The sequence below is a fragment of the Propithecus coquereli genome, unplaced genomic scaffold, assembly GCF_000956105.1.
Source record: "Propithecus coquereli isolate 6110/MARCELLA unplaced genomic scaffold, Pcoq_1.0 Scaffold111, whole genome shotgun sequence".
NCBI lineage: Eukaryota > Metazoa > Chordata > Mammalia > Primates > Indriidae > Propithecus > Propithecus coquereli.
In genome coordinates this window covers 4,261,455-4,278,983 of record NW_012135081.1, presented here as the reverse complement: position 1 = coordinate 4,278,983, position 17,529 = coordinate 4,261,455, and the positions used below count along the sequence as shown (strand labels likewise).

Sequence of the window (17,529 nt, the reverse complement as noted above, 5' to 3'; positions counted from 1 at the left end):
GGAGGATCACTTGAGGCCAGGAGGTCGAGACCAGCCTGGGCAACATAGTGAGACCGCATCTGTACAAAAAAAATTTTTTTAATTAGCCAGATGTGGTGATGCATGATTATAAATCCTAGCTGCTCTGGAGGATAAGGTGGGAGGATCACTTGAGCCCAGGACTTTGAGGCTGCAGTGAGCTGTAATCACACTGCTGTACTCCAGCCTGGGTGACAGAGCGAGACCCTGTATAAGAAAAAAAAAAAAAAGGACCTCACAAGCCCCCCCTCATGCCTCCTTTCATTCTCTACTGCTCTACCAGTGGTTATTAATTTTAACATCCACTATGGATAGAGCATCTGTAGTACCTCATCTGACTTCCCTCCAAATTTGGCTTGGTAACTTTTCAAACCTACCTTCTCCATAAACATTACAACCATCCCATCCCCTCCCCTTTTCATCTACAACCAAGTCCTGGAGACTATTTGGAGATGTTTTCATGGCCAGTATGGCCACTGGCAGTCTAAGATTCTAACATAGTGAGAAGCAATTTGTTTTATTACAATACAATCATTATTCAAACTTCCATAGCCCTTTTGAAAGGGTCTACAGGAGATAGTTAGTTGCCTTATCACCAGTATACCTGCCTTTTCTCATTGGAGGTCAGAGGACACTTGGGCATCAGGTTTATAATAGAGAGTATCTGAATTGTGAAAAATTATGACAATTCCTAGAATGTATGTAGTACTACAGTGCTTCAAAGATTTCAAGTGATTTTCCAATTGTCATTTATATAGCCATCATCCCTGAAAGGGAGATGGCAAAGAGATCTTAACTCAGCATTCCTACTGAATGAGTGAGCGAGGTATGGGTCCAAGATCATGATGGAGTTAGGTAATGATTTACATAAGTGGCTCTAATGCTCTTTTTAGGAGATTTGTACTAGATTTTACCAACTATGTATTTCCCTGTAGCAGCCCTTAAAGCATTTCGTGATCTTTTGGTCTCTTCTTCCCAGGAGGTTGCCCCAAAGCCTGTTGTGATCTCTACCCCCACGCCCACCATTGTACGTCCTGGTTCCCTGCCTCTCCACTTGGGGTATGATCCACTTCATCCAACCCTTCCCTCCCCAACCTCTGTCATCACACAGGCTCCACCATCCAACAGGCAAATGGGGTAAGTAAAAAGAGCAGGGAGAAATAGTGAAAGCTGCATTTCTTTTCACCTTGTGAAATTATTTGAAAAAATGGGGACTATTGGCTGGGCACGGTGGCTCATGCCTGTAAATCCTAGCACTTTGGGAGACTGAGGCAGGAGGATTGCTTTAGGTCAGGAGTTTGAGACCAGCCTGAGCAAAAACGAGACCCTGTCTCTACTAAAAATAGGAAAAAAAAAATTAGCCAGCACGGTGGAATTTGCTTATAGTCCCAGCTACTTGGGAGGCTAAGGCAAGAGGATTGCTTGAGCTCAGAAGTTTAAGGCTGCAGTGAGCTATGTTGATGCCACTGTACTTTAGCCAGGGCAACAGAGCAGGACTCTATCTCAAAAACAAACAAACAAAAGAAAACCCCACAAATCAAAATAAACATTAAAAACAAAACCAAACAAAAAACCAGGGACCGTTTTTGTATACCCAAGGAAAACAAGTCACTGAGATTGTCTCTCAAAGTAAATTTTTCCACCATAAACCAAATCTTCTTTACCTTTTTAGTAGACAAGGAAATATTTATTTGTGGGTAATACTTCCTTCATTTAGGGGTTTAATACTTCTTCATTCTAAAGAAAAGAATCCTTAAAACTTTGGCAAGTTCGTCACAATGCTGGAGGCCACGCTTCTATAGAAGTCCATTGGGGCACTACTGAATGAAAGACTGAAACACATTAAGTCATCCTCTTTGAATTTAGTGTTCTTCTCAGTCCCAGTTAGGGCTCTTATTCTTTGCTACCCCTAATTTTGTCTGTCTGTCTGTCTTCACTCCTTTCATGGCCCATACAGATTTCCTGATGGGATGACTTGAGATCCTGTCCCCAGACACCCATGGGTTAGAGGTTGTTGTCCAGATTCAGCTCTCTAGAGCTTATTGTTCTCTCAACACACCAGGAAAAATAAAAAGGGCCAGCCTCTTTTTTGGGGCATGGTAGAGCAAAACTCGGAAAAGAACAAGAGAACCGTGGCTCACGCCTGTAATCCTAGCACTCTGGGAGGCTGAGGTGGGTGGATCGCTCAAGGTCAGGAGTTCGAGACCAGTCTGAGCAAGAGCGAGACCCCGTCTCTACTAAAAATAGAAAGAAATTAATTGAACAACTAAAAATATATAGAAAAAATTAGCCGGGCATGGTGGCACATGCCTGTAGTCCCAGCTACTTGGGAGGCTGAGGCAGAAGGATTGCTTCAGCCCAGGAGTTTGAGGTTGCTGTGAGCTAGGCTGACGCCAAGGCACTCACTCTAGCCCTGGCAACAAAAGCGAGACTCTGTCTCAAAAAAAAAAAAAAAAGAAGAACAAGAGAACCTTACTCAAATTTGGCCATCTTATGACATAATTCAGCTTTGAAAAACAACTTTGATGCAACTCTGCCTTGCCTAAGGCAAGACAATTTATACATGCCAGTGGTAGAGTTGTTTATTTAATTGTTCTAAACCCTTAATAGGATTAGCTTCCTACCATTTGAGTTTGCTTAATTTGCAAGGTATAAAGATTTTGCCATTTCTCTCCATCTGTACAGTAAGTAGCATTCCCTGCTTTTCCCACCTTCATGAGTGTGTAAAGATTTTACAATGCTGCTTTATTCTTTCTCTAACTAGAGAACACTGGAAAATCTGTTATAATTATAGGAGGAATATCCATGAACAAAAGGTCAATATTATGAAAATTTCACTTCCTGTCTCCTCTAGGTCTCCCACTGGCTCCCTCCCTCTTGTTATGCATCTTGCTAATGGACAGACCATGCCTGTGCTGCCAGGGCCTCCAGTACAGATGCCTTCTGTTATATCGGTGAGCTCTGTAGTTAGGACAGCCAACCCTATGGCAATGGTAGTCCCTCCCTCCCACCTGAATGGTTATACACACACATGAACCCTGGGGAAATGTGGGTTCTGGTCTGTATTAGTTGAGCATGGCAGCCTGCCCGAACTCCACACTAACCTCTGCCAATCCAGCACTATGGAACACTAGACAAAGACTCATCTGGACAGTTGGCTACTGGTCTAGGAATTGATCTTGCCAGCCCCACTGATTGTTTGATTTCACTTGGCACATAGCACCTCCCAAATTGCCCACCACTTTCCTCAAGGCTCCAGCCTTTCCCACAGAAATTGTACCAGCACTCAAAGATTAGATTCCCTACCCTGTGGTGTTCCATGGGGAAAGGTATTTCCCAGACTGTCCCTGTATGTCCTATGGTTGGGTTGCACAGAACAGACCCTGACATGCCAATCTCAAAGGCACTTCATTTTGGGAAAACTGTTACCCTACCAGTAGTATTATGTCCCTTTCTGGTTTTTCTTTCTTCTCTTGATCCAGCTGGCCAGACCTGTGTCCATGGTGCCCAACATTCCTGGTATCCCTGGCCCACCAGTTAACAGCAGTGGCTCCATTTCTCCCTCTGGCCACCCAATACCATCAGAAGCCAAGATGGTGAGTACAACCCAGCCTGGGGCAATGTTGGCCTGTTTGAAAGAAGTGGTATCAGCCTAGGTTTTTCAAGTGAGCCAAGCAAAGGAACCTCCTGGGGCTTGCAAAGCTACGCACATCCTGCTGTGGGGTCTGGAAAAGAAAAGACCCTGATTCATGACTCCCATTTCCTCTCCCCACCTTTAGAGCCTCTCATATAGACCATGGCAGTGAAAAGAGACAGCACAGATTGTTTGGAATGGAACTCTTGCTGTTTTAGTTCCAGGGTGACAGATGGAGGGTGGATGAGTGGGCAGGGGAGCTGGCCAAGAGGTGAATAGCTGCGTAACCAGCCTCTGGCCAGGTTCCAGGAGAGAGCTTTCATCTGGACTCTTAGTTCAACAACCCCCACCCCCAACTGTGCCCAGGATGATAGCCAGGGAACAGAGTAGGCATTTTAGGGATCCAGGTGCACATTTTCTCTCTCTGTCATTTTCTTTTAATTTCTCTGTTAAGGGAAAATTGGAGTGGAAACTTCAGCTATCTGTAAGGTCAATAATAAAATTAAATCTAAGCCCGCTCTTCTCATCCTTGATAGAATATCATCCTTGACAAGCTTTTTTTTTCTTATCTTTCCCCACAGAGGCTAAAAGCCACCCTAACCCACCAAGTCTCCTCAATTAATGGTGGTTGTGGAATGGTGGTGGGTACTGCCAGCACCATGGTGACAGCCCGTCCAGAGCAGAGCCAGATCCTCATCCAGCACCCTGATGCCCCTTCCCCTGCCCAGCCACAGGTCAGTTGGGCCCTCAGATGGGGGAACCAGCTGTGTCACTCACTCTTTGTGTCGTATCTGTTTTTCAGGGAGCAGAAAATTAGAGAAGAATGGATTTCAGCTTTCTGGGTATCCTCCTGCTACTTTGGTTTTTGCTGACAGTTTGATTAAAGCAAAATGCACCATTCTTTATCCACCCTTTTGTTAGACTTACATGCAAACAGACTGAATAATGCAGAACTGTTGCAGAGGAGGATTCAGTTTTTGTTTTTGTTTTCCATATGAGTAATGTTTAATGTATCTGCAGAATCCTCTAAAATGTCACAGAACCTCACTTCAAGCACCGTTAATGTACTAAACAAAAGAGGCTCCCCTTGTCTCTTAGTCATCCATTAAGTCTCACCAAAAAAATAATAACTTACCTGATTAGATTTTACAACAAAAACCAGATGATAACAATATATTATTAAAATGTATTTAAGACGTATAAGTTTTCAAATAAATAAGTAAATAAAATGTGATATTACTATAATAAGATGGCTCAGTAAAAAAACTAGAAAACACACACCAAAAAACCTTCTCATTATCAATTTAATCACTTTATATCAAGAAAAATTAAAATCCTTAAAAAGTCAAAGAGATCCCACTTAGTTACCCACTTCTCTTGTCAAGAAGGTTTCAGTTTGAACAGAATTCTTTGGAAACTGAATAGTCCTCAGTTTTCATATCATTTGCACTGGCCAGGTGACAATACCTGAGATTGGTTTCTAGAGTTACATTCTTTGCCCAGCCCCTCTTTTCCTGATGTCACCACCTGCTTCATTGGTTACTACACATGTCCAAACATTTCATGGCCATATGCTGCCTTAAAACTTGGCCAAAAACGAAAGCTTTCATTTGAGTTTTCTTTTTGGAAGCTAAGCCTGCCTCACCTTCCTGTAACCCCATCAAAGCTAGTCCTGAAGATGGTGTAAAGTATAACCCCCACTTGCCTGAGTTTTCTGCTTTCTCTCTTGGGAAAATGGCGTGGATTTAGTCACCTTTTTAGTCACCACTGATTCCTTTCCTTCTCATTCTTCCTTTCTTCCTCTTGTCCTATTCTTTCACCTCCATTCCCTGCATGAGTTACTGAATTGCATATGAGGGAAGAGGCACCTATCTTTTCCTTTCCCCCATCCTCCTTCTAAAGCACTAATCTTTACATGAGCTCCAGTGAGCTCAGGACAAAGAAGAAGTTGAAATTCGCAGAAGAATTATTATAAATGTCCTGAAGAAAGCATCTTCCCTTAGTACAGTGAGAAGCAATGACCCAGGGGCCTCTAGTTCATTAAATTGAGTTTGAGATTTCCTCTACATTTTTTTCTTTTTGGAGCAATTAGTCTGAATAAATAAAATCATCTCTTCATTATCTGTTAATGGAGAACATAATTCAGTGGGGCCTGGAGTAGAGTATTCTTTTTTTCTTTTGGCAGATGAGGTCTCACTCTGTCACTCAGGCTGGAGTGCAGTGATGTGATCATAGCTCACTACAGCTTCAAACTCCTGTGCTCAAGCAGTCCTCCCACCTCAGCCTCCCAAGTAGTTAGGACTACAGGCGTGCCCCACCATGCCTGGCTAATCTTTCTATTTTTTTTTTTTTTTTTAAGACATGGGGTCTTGCTCTTTAAAAAGGTCAAGCGATCCTTCCACCTGAGCCTCCCAAGGTGCTGGGAGCCACCGTGCCCAGCCAAAATTCTATTTTTTTATAAGTTCATGCTTATGCTCATGAAACTGATATAAGCTCTGGCATTTGGGATATACAAATACAGATATCCCCTAATAACAACAGATCCAGGAAGAATTTACTTTTGGCATTGTTATATACAGTTGACCCTTGAGCAACATGGGGGTTTGGGGCTTCAACCCCACACAGTTGAAAATCAATCTATAACTTTTGACTCTCCAAAAATTTAACCACTAATAGTCTGCTGTTGACCAGAAGCCTTACCAATAACACAAACAATCGATTAACACATATTTTGTATGTTATATGTATTATATACTGTATTCTTACAATAAAATAAGCTAAAGAAAATGTTGGCTGGGCATGGTGGCTCACTCCTGTAATCCTAGCACTTTGGGAGGCTGAGGCAGAAGGATTGCCTGAGATCAGGAGTTCCAGACCATCCTGAGCAAGAGTGAGACCCTGTCTCTACAAAAAATAGAAAACTTATCCGGGCATGGTGGAGTGCACCTGTAGTCCCAGCTACCTGGGAAGCTGAGGCAGGAGGATTGCTTGAGCCCAGGAGTTTGAGGTTGTAGTAAGCTATGATGATGCCATTACATTCTTGCCAGAGCAAAAGAGTGAAACTCTGTCTCAAAAAAAAGAAAAGAAAAGAAAAAATGTTATTAAGAAAATCATAAGGAAGATAAAATATATTTACTATTAATTAAATAGAAGTGGGTCATCATAAAGGTCTTTATCCATGCCATCTTCACATTGAGTAGGCCGAGGAAGAGAGCGTGGTCTCCCGGTGGTGACACAAGGGGAATAAGGTGAAGGAGTTGGAAGGAGAAGGAGGAACACTTGGTGTAACTTTTATTGAAAAAATATCTGCACATAAGTGGACTTGCACAGTTCAAACCCTTGTTGTTCAAGAGTCAACTTCCTTTCTACAGAAGGTTGGTCTGTCTACATTTTAAAAAAATTGGGGGCACTATTATAAAATTGGTCTGCCTTCTCTGAATGCATACCTACTAACAGAAAGGGAAGATGATCCAAAAGTGCTTAAGTGAAAAAGAACTTCAGCCTGAAGCTTAAAAACAAAAGACAGGCCTATATCACCAATTTGTAAAAGGATTAAACATTTTTTCTGTTCACAAACAAAACAAGGGTTACTGAGGATGATTAATAACTTATTATAAATAAAAAGAATATACTAATCTATATCTCTTCACAGTGGCCCATATCTCACTGGTAGTGAAGTGAATAAAAATATTTTTTCTCCTTTTCTGAAAACTGTTACAGCATGCAATTGTTTGTACATATTGCTTGTCAAAATCAGTGATTCTCAAAACTTTTTTATTTCACAGTCTCCCTAAAATTTCCCCTGACACCCTCCCCCAATTTTTTTTTTTTTTTTTGAGACAGAGTCTCACTGTGTTGCCCGGGCTAGAGTGCCGTGGCATCATCCTAGCTCACAGCAACCTCAAACTCCTGGGCTGAAGCAATCCTCCTGCCTCAGCCTCCCGAGTAGCTGGGACTACAGGCATGTGCCACCATGCCCGGCTGATTTTTTCTATATATTTTTAGTTGTCCAATTAATTTCTTTCTAATTTTAGTAGAGACAGGGTCTCGCTCTTGCTCAGGCTGGTTTCGAACTCCTGAGCTCAAACAATCCGCCCGCCTCGGCCTCCCAGAGAGCTAGGATTACAGGTGTGAGCCACCGCGCCCGGCCCCCTCCCCCAATTCTAATTTCCCTGCCTACTAGATTCCCTATTGTTAAGAAACAAAAAGTGATCTGAGTTTCATTTTGTCTGTCTCAGAAATAATCGCAATTTCCAACTGAACTTCTTTGTTTAAATTTGGGACTGAGAAGAATGGAAAGAAATGAGAGGCAGAATGAGGCACTAACTATAAAAAAGAAGTTCAGGGACATAGTGATGAGACTTGCTGAGACTGGTACCAGAGACTGGTACATCCCTTTACCAGACTTTACTAATCTACCTAATATCAGGTGTGATTTAGAAAGGAGTGATGTTCTCATCAGGTAACTCGGCTTCCTCCCTGGTCAACAGGTATCACCAGCCCAGCCCACCCCTAGTACTGGGGGGCGACGGCGGCGCACTGTGGATGAAGATCCAGATGAGCGACGACAGCGCTTTCTGGAGCGCAACCGGGCTGCAGCCTCCCGCTGCCGCCAAAAGCGGAAGCTATGGGTGTCCTCCCTAGAGAAGAAAGCAGAGGAACTTACTTCTCAGAACATTCAGCTCAGTGTGAGTGGGTCCTACATCATTATTGGGATTGTTGAATCTGGAAAGTGGGATTGAATAAGAAAAAAGTGGGACAATATAATAGAAGATGGTAATTCTTTAATTAGGACAGATCCAGAAGTTAGAAAGAACCTCTTAACAGAGTTGAAATCTCTTCCCTAGGGATTGGGAAAGACACTCACCAACTATCCCCAAATCTTATACTAGACTGAGTCATCCATAGACCCACTTGGATGAAGGAAATTAGATTAAGCACCCTCAGGGTATTTGTTTTAAATCATCGGTAGAATCTGACTGGGGTCAGGAAACACCCAAAGGGAAATGTTTTTGCCCTAGATAATGCAGCTTACTAAAATAAGGAAAGAAAAAACTGCCACAAGCACAAATAGAACAATTATAATCCAGACATCCTCTTGAATATCATCTTCCCTTCTTCTGATTATCTATTAAAATATTTTAAGTACAAAGGTAATATATGAATACATGTCTATTATAAAATATATATACACACAGAGATGTATAGAATAAAAACAAAGTCCCTTCTTTTTTTTTTTTTTTTTTTTTTTTTTGAGACAGAGTCTCACTCTTTTGCCCGAGCTAGAATGCTGTGGCGTCATCCTAGCTGACAGCAACCTCAAACTCCTGGGCTCAAGCGATCCTCCTGCCTCAGCCTCCCGAGTAGCTGGGACTACAGGCATGTGCCACCATGCCCGGCTAGTTTTTTCTATATATTTTTAGTTGTCCAATTAATTTCTTTCTATTTTTAGTAGAGACAGGGTCTCGCTCTTGCTCAGGCTGGTTTCGAACTCCTGAGCTCAAACAATCCGCCCACCTCGGCCTCCCAGAGAGCTAGGATTACAGGCGTGAGCCACCACGCCCAGCCCAAAGTCCCTTCTTTAATCTGCCTTTTGCAATCCCGTTCTCTTCCCTGCATATAAATTTTGTGTACCGTCCAGACATATTCGTATGTTTAAATAATTTTTATTTATAGTTTTTATGTGGGAGTTGGAGGGATTGTGTCTTTGTTTTAACATAAATGGGTTAACTGTATTTCCTAGAGATCTAGCCATGGATATGGAACATCTACCACATTATTTTTAATAGTTGTATAGTAGTATATTCTGTAGTGTGGTTATGTTATAAGGTAAGGATACTGATGTTGTTCTAATTTTTTGCTAGATAGCAATGCCGCAATGAACATTGCATGCACTTGAGTACATAGTTGTGTTAAATAGATTCCTAGAAGTAGACTTCTCCTGGTCAAATAGCATATGCATTATTGATTTGGGTACAATCATATTTATCCTAAATAGGAGTAATTTTTCTATTATAAATCCCTACTTGTCACTGTAAGCAACTCCTGTCTTTGAATTCATGACTATTCTGGCCCTGGGCCATCTGAAGCCTTGCTGGATCAGGAGTCTTATCCCAATTTGGGGGAGAAAACCTAGGCATCATTCTGTCCTCCTTTTGGGGATAGCCACTGGGGAGTCCAAGAGTGGAGGATAAATTTTCTTGATACTGTTTTCTTCTCTCCCTCCTCAGAATGAAGTCACATTACTACGCAATGAGGTGGCTCAGTTGAAACAGCTACTGTTAGCTCATAAAGACTGCCCAGTAACTGCACTACAGAAAAAGACTCAAGGCTATTTAGGTAAGTGACTCACAATCTAACCAAAGTCAGTCAGTAAACTGCATGTACTGAGTGTCTCAATTGTTTATAATTTTGTAACCTCATCCCAAATGTACTGTGGACTCCAAACTGATTAGTGAGTAGCCCTTGTGGAGCAACCAGTCCTACCAAAAAAATATGTATATATTTTTGACAACAACAGAGTTGTCAAAAAATAGAGTTATCCTAGTTATCTATTACAATTAAGGATGATGGGTAGCAAAATTTATTGGGTGCCTATTTTGTGTGAGGCACTCTACCGTCTTTCCAATTCTCTCATGAAATAGGTATTACCTACCTTTATACATGAGAAAACTGCCCTCAGATTAGGTTACACAGCTGGTAAAATGGTGGAGCCAAGATTTGCATCCAGGTGTTTCTTACTTCAAAGACATTGGCTTGGCCTAGAGAAGATACAAACAGTAGTTGATACATTGGGATTGGTTAAGCATCGGGATTTGGGGGTATATTTTTTCTTTCTAATGATGGCTGATGTTTCAGTTTATAATCTGTGAGCGTACATAAAATAGTGTTAAAAGGCAGTGGCCACAGAGTTGTGCTCAGGACATGCACAATTCTGAAGTTAAAATTGCTGTGAATAATTGCTTACGGGCAGTAAAAGCTAATAAATGCTAGTTTTCCTTTGCAAATTAAATAAATTCATAGAAATGCTAGCTATCAAGTTTTGATATATCAAATTATTTTTTCACTAACTGTCTTTATCATTTCAGAGATGTGTTCCCATAGAAAAAGAGTAACCATATCACCAATTTAAGACATCTCTATTTAAATTTTAATTTTAATTTGTACTTCAGGGTACATTCATTCATTAAGCAGATATTGATTGTCAGTTCTGTGCCAGGCACTGTTTTACATGCTGGGGATATAATAGGGAACCAAATAGATTAGATTAAATCCCGGCCCTTGAGGAGCTTGTATTTTAGTAGGTGAGACAGACAATAAACAAGATAAATAGGCAAAATATATGGTATGTTAGATAATAGTAAATGCTAGAAGAAAAAGTAAAACAGGGGAAGGGTAATATGAAATGTTGGCAGCAAAATTGAAATTTTAGATTAGGTGGCTTTTGAATAAAGACCTGAAGGAAGTAAGGTAGCTAGCCATGCATTTACATGGAAGAAGAGTACTGCAGGGAAGAGTGTGATCAGCAAATGCAAAGACCCAAGGTGAGAGCATGCCTGGTACATTCTAGGAACATCAAGGAGGCTGGTGTGGCTGGAGTGGGTGGTGGAGAGAGTAGTTGGAGATGAAGTAGGGAAGGTAATAGGAGCATTTCACTTAGGGTCTCATCAGTCATAGTGAGGACCCCAACTTTTACTCTACCTTAGTCTGGCCATTAGGGCCATTAGTTGGTTTTCAGCAGAGGAATGACTTGACTGATCTGACTTACATTTGAACAGGATTCCTCTACTGGAGATGTCGGCGGTGCAAGGGCAGAAGCAGGCGGTCCACTTAGGAGGCTGTTGTAATAATACAAGCAAGAAGGCCGGGCAGGTTGGCTCATGCCTGTAATCTTAGCGTTCTTGAGAGGCCGAGGTGGGAGGATTGCTTGAGGCCAGGAGTTTGAGACCAGTCTGAGCAACAGCAAGACCCCATCTCTACAAAAAATAGAAAAATTAGCTGCGTGTGGTGGCACACACCAGTAATCTCAGGTACTTAGCAGACTGAGTCAATAGGATTGCTTGAGCCCAGGAGTTTGAGGTGCAGTGAGCTATGATGATGCCACTGCACTCTAGTCTGGGCAACAGAGTGAGACTCCATCTCAAAAAATATGTATTATTATAATAATAATACAAGCAAGAGACAATGGAACCTTGGCCCAGGATAGTAGTAGTGAAAGTAGTGAGAAGAGGTTGAATTCAGGATTTATTTTGAAATTAGAGTGACAGGGTTTGATGACAGCCCGATGGGATGGTATATATGAAAAAAAGAAGAATCAAAAATGGCACCAATGTTTTTGGCCTCAGCAACTAAAAGAATGGAGTTGTCATTAATTGAAATAGGCAAAACTGGAGGAGGAAATAGTCTGGGAGGTACATCAGGAGCTCATCTTTGGACAAGCTATATTTTTTTGTTTTTTTTTCAAGCTATGTTTAAGAAGCCTATTAGGCTTACAGGTGGAGCTGTCAAGCAGGTCAGTTGGTTATATGGGTTTGCAATTCAAAGGAAAGGCTAAAGATAAAACTTTGGGAGTCAAGAGCATATAGTTAGTTTTTAAAGCCTTGAAACTAGATGAAGTCCCCAAGGTGAGAGCATAGATAGAAAAAGAGTAGTCCCAGGACTTAGCTCCAAAGAGATGAGAGTCCAAAGAGATGAGAAAGAACCCACAGGAGACTGAGAAGGAGCAGCCAGGAAAATAGGAGGAAAACCAGCTAAGTAGCTGAACGTGGTGTGTTCTGTCAATCAAGATAGGAAAGCATTTCAAGTTTAGTGATCAGCTATTTCAAATTCTATTGACAGGCTAAGGAAGACAAGGATTGTTCATTTACCAGTATGTAGTCTATATACAGTAAGTTTTCTATTTAGTCCCTGCAAGAACTCTGACCCATAGTCAATCCATTAAACTATTCATTACAGCAAAGATGTGTTTAGTTCCTGTGGTGTGATATAGACGTTATAGTAAGCACTTGGCACAAGACAAATAAAACATTGTCACTACCTCTGAGAGGGTCATGTAACCCATGAGCAAATAAGGACAGATATCCCAGTCAAGCAGCCCCTGCATGGGGAGCTTCCTGAGGACAGAGTTCCCCTTTTATTCTCTGTGTACCTGTGCCTGGTACATGGATGATGCTTAGCAAATGTTTGATGAATAAATGAGTATATATGTTCTGAAAACACAAAGGATGAAACAGTTAATTTTCTGAGGGTAACAAAGATGGCTTCACAGAGGAGGCAATATTTGAATCCTGAAAGAAGACTCAAGTGTTCATCAAAAGGTCAAAAATACAACCAACTATTAGAAATTTGCCCTTATTCCACATATCTCTGTTTAAGCAGCCATAGAAGCTATCTGGTGTTTAATTAAACTCCTTGACTGATGAGCAACATGAAGTTACCATTGTATGCCGCACAGGTATCTGTGTTTAGTAGTGAAATGTTATTGTCACTTTAGGTGGAATGGCATAGCTCGTAATAAATGTTTTAAATCATTACTGCCTAGCTAATTAATAGTCAGGAGGGTCAAACAGACTTCTTTGTAGTTTTATGTATAAACTGAACCTTGGCCAAGGACTGGCCATTTATAACATCATTTGATTATAGCTAGATATTTATCAGACTTACCTGTGGTGCAACTATATGCTAAAGGAACATAAAAAATAATAGAATGATTCCATTCCTGTGGGACGTGATCAGAGAGGATAGCTAAAAAGTGATCTATTTTAAATCACCTCTAAAGGCATGAATAAGAGGAAAAGTGTTCCAAATAGGGGTAATGAACTATGCAAAGACCTAGAAGCCAGACAGTGTAATTAACATGTTGGGGATTCACTTTATTGGGATAGATAGGTTAATTTTGGCCTAGTTCTTTCTTCCCTTCTTACACCTTCCCATTTCCTAGCCCATTTATGACTTAGTAGCCAGGATTCTTGGGAGCTTGCCTCCCAAAAAGTTCATTTTCCTTTGAACTCCTTTAGAATTATGGCAGAAGGTTGTCCTGCCTCTTTCTGCATTCCGTTTTCTAACTACTCACTCTCTTTGTCCTCCTTCCTGGCAGAAAGCCCCAAGGAAAGCTCAGAGCCAACGGGTTCTCCAGCCCCTGTGATTCAGCACAGCTCAGCAACAGTCCCTAGCAATGGCCTCAGTGTTCGCTCTGCAGCTGAAGCTGTAGCCACCTCGGTCCTCACTCAGATGGCCAGCCAAAGGACAGAAGTGAGCATGCCGATACAGTCGCATGTGATCATGACCCCACAGTCCCAGTCTGCGGGCAGATGATGCCTCCCCTGGTGGAGAGGTCCCCAGCCAGAGCTCGCCCGCCCAGGAGCCAAGAGAGATGTCATCTAATCCCCTTCCATCTGCCTTGGATGTGGCAATGTGTGGGGGGTGAAATTGTGTGTTGTGAGTAATGGACATACGTCGAGCTTTTCTCTTCAGCCACATGGTCATGTACGTTTCACACCTGTACTGGGGGCCTCCAAGCCCCAGAGCCTCATAGATCATCCCCCAAGGGTGGGGTTTCTCATGTACCCACAGCCAAAGGCCTTTCCAGATGGTCCGAACAATCACCCTACCCCATGCACGTGTATCTCTCTCTTTTAACACTAACCCTTGCACTTCTAGGTTTGGGGTTTCTCAGTTCCCTCTCCTCCCACTAAGCCATGGCTGTTACCTTCTTGTTCCTTACCAGCATGCCACTTCCTGCCAGATAGAGGGAGGCTAGATTTGATGGCATATCACCCACTGACCCATCCCCAGCCACCCCATGGACTCAGGACTTTGTCTCCCAGTAGCTGCTTATTTATCCCTTTTTCCCCTTCTTAAATCCTAGTTAAAACATTCACTTATGGAGAATGTAAGTTTACCTTTGATGTATGAAGTAGCAGTATTTTCCAGCTCTTCTGTAAGCTTTATTCCTTCTCCCTACCTACCACCAAAAAAAAGCAAAAAGAAGCAAACAAAACCCCAGGAGTTCTAGTTCTTCCTCATCTATTTCCAGAGCTATTTGAGTACCTCATTTTGTCTCTTGACTTTACCTGGTCTAGTGGTGGGGTCTTTCCTTATCTTGTGGCCTTATATTAGAGATTTCTTGATAGGGAAAGAGTCCAGGGTCTGACTGGTTGATTCCTTCTCCTCCCCTCCATCTTCCTTCAGTTCTAATCATCAGAGTCAGGAGGAACAATGTAGTTTAAAGCTTGTTCCATCAGATTACTGGATTAATTGATTCTTTTATGTTTTATAAGAGTTTACTGACCAAAGCATACATATTGTGATCTTTGGTCTTTTTTTTTTTTTTTTTTTTTTTTTGAGACAGAATCTCGCTCCATCATCCTGGGTAGAGTGCAGTGGCATCATCGTAGCTCACTGTAACCTCAAACTTCTGGGCTCAAGCAATCCTCCTGCCTCAGCCTCACAAGTAGCTGGGACTACAGGTGCACGCCACAACGCACAGTTAATTTTTCTATTTTTTGTAGAGATGGGGTCTCACTTTTGCTCAGGCTGGTCTTGAACTCCTGAGCTCAAGTGATCATCCCACCTCGGCCTCCCAGAGTGCTAGGATTACAGGCGTGAGCACTCGCACTGGCCTTTGGTCATCTTTCTGCTCCTGCCTCTCCCTCTTCATGCTCCTGTCCACATTACCGCCTGTCTCTCTTCTGTAGTTCAGATGCAGCCCTCTGACAGGCCGTTGTGTAGGGGACTCTTAAGTTCCCTTGCTCTACTCCATCTCTCTGCCTCACAAATCTGTCTTCTTTTCTGAGCTAAGGTCTTGTATTCACAAGTGCCCACTGCCCTCTGGACTACCTTTTCTCTTTCACCAGATTCCTAGCCTAGCCACTGGTCCTGCAGAACTTCCTTGACTCATTCCTGCCCTCTGTCCCCTAAATGCAATGTTTCTCCATAAAACAAGCTCCAGGATTCCAAAGCATCATAGCCAAGGTCCCGAGTGGGTTTTTTAAAGTATGAGATTGGATGGAGGAAGGAAGGGGAGAGGGAAGGTGTAGTATTGATCTCAGCAGAGGAGCCCAGGGTCTGGCCTGCCTGGGAACTTGGTGGTTATCCCTCTCAACCATTCTTACTTAGAAGAATTGGATTTCAGGGGGAGAAATTCATCCCTCTTGTCCCTCTTTCTTCTCCATTAGGACTTCTCATCTTCCCTTGGCTCTGAACTATGCAATTTCTACACGGCCATAGGAAGCAATCCAAAGCCAGAGGCCTGTGGATAGATAGGTCAGCTTTAATAGCACTTCAGTGTGAAACCCTTCCAGTTGTCCCAGAGCCACCTTCTGCCATCTGCCCAAGCCTAGGATGTCCTTTTCTCCATCTCTCCTACCTCCATTATACATACAAAATAACTGCCAACTTGCTTGCTTATTTTGTCTTCCAAAATTTATGTCATAGGGGAACAAGAAAATTATTCTAAGCTACAAGATTCCCATTTCCTTAGAGTGATATACTGAACCAGGTAACATGTTCTGCATTTTTTAAAATTTCCCCTCCTGCTTTTCAGAGCCGGTGCTGAACAAGCCATACCTTGGTGAAGACAAAGTTGAGAACACATAATTTTCTCATCCTCTAACAGCACATACCCAACAGGAACAGTCCCTGAAGTGACTCAGACTAGCAAATGTTATGGCAGATGGTCACAATGCAGGTTACCACCTCCAGGGACTTCACTTGCCTTTAAAAATTCGCAGCCATAACTTGTGCTCAGGACCTCTCCTTTAGATGGCTGCTCCCTGGAATTTTCTCCTGCTTTAGATTTTTGTTTCATTTTTTGTTGTCATGATTTCCCACTAACAGCCTTTCCCTAAAGCTTGACAGAGTTTATGGCTCCTAAGGAGCTTTCATAAGACCCTTGACTATTTTTCTTCCCCCTTCAGTCAAGTGTTTTTCGAGTTAAGAATCAATTTGTCACTGCAAACATGCCCTGCCAGTCTGTCCCTGTGTTAGGTGGCTATTTTTTTTTTTTTTTAGTCACACCTGTGGCATGATGGGTGGCTAATTTATGTAGAGTCTTTTTAGATTCTTAGCTCCCATGTCTAATTCTCTGAGTCCTTATTTCATCAGTGGGAAGTTAGTACAGAGGACCTAAATGAGCACCATTGCCAGAACCATAGTAGTGAAGGGCACTGAAATGAGGAAGGGGCAGGACAGAACCACCCCCCAGACAGCTCTCAAGCTGGTCCTCAGTCTCACTAAGAAAGCAGAGCATTTGCTTGCCCTGAAGCTTCTCCAGTAGTTAGGAGGAACATCACTTCCCTTGTTACTGCTACCAGCCATGTGGTTACTCTCCCTTGATCTTTGTCTTCCACACTCATCTGGACCAGAACCAGACATCACACAGAGGTGTCACTTAGCCCTTCTTAAATACCATGGCCTTTCTAGGGGCCTAAGGGAGGACACTTTCAGAAAGGAGCTGAGAGTGTAAGTGTCTTGGACTGTTCCGAGTGAAAACAGAACTCAGCCTTCCCATCTCACTCTAAAGACACAGCTAGCTGCTAGATACCCAGGTCCATAGAGAAAGGGGTCAGAATCAGGTCTTCTGGTCTGTGCGCTTTCTGCCTCATTCCCTTAAAAGAAAGCTTGCTTAGAGTTGAAAAGTTTGAGAAAGCCTCCCACACTACTAGGGAGGTTAAAAAAAGTCATAGCTCCTTTACTTATTCCTTCCCTGTTGGTTGTACACCCCAAATCAGGCTTCCTTCAGCCTCCACTCCTCTCCTTGGCCCTGAGCAGTAGACCATGGACTACAGGTAGTGGTTAAAGAGGAGTTGAGCTAACTGAGCCTCACCTTGCTGCCTTCCATCCCTGCTCTGTGTTCTCAGCTCCTTTCTTCACATTTG

The 17,529-nt window shown here is 42.4% G+C and overlaps 1 protein-coding gene across 1 annotated transcript in view; it reads left to right on the top strand.

Annotated features, from left to right (window-relative positions):
- The window catches only part of ATF7 (activating transcription factor 7), an 86,731-nt gene extending 71,859 nt beyond the window's left edge, over window positions 1–14,872 (top strand). The window contains exons 6-12 of the mRNA XM_012654531.1: window positions 998–1,155; window positions 2,873–2,972; window positions 3,501–3,614; window positions 4,234–4,386; window positions 8,143–8,340; window positions 9,883–9,991; window positions 13,749–14,872. Of these exons, the coding sequence (XP_012509985.1) occupies window positions 998–1,155; window positions 2,873–2,972; window positions 3,501–3,614; window positions 4,234–4,386; window positions 8,143–8,340; window positions 9,883–9,991; window positions 13,749–13,966 (1,050 nt within the window). The 3' untranslated portion in view covers window positions 13,967–14,872. The remainder of the gene's footprint in view (window positions 1–997; window positions 1,156–2,872; window positions 2,973–3,500; window positions 3,615–4,233; window positions 4,387–8,142; window positions 8,341–9,882; window positions 9,992–13,748) is intronic.
- The last annotated feature ends 2,657 nt before the right edge of the window (window positions 14,873–17,529 follow it).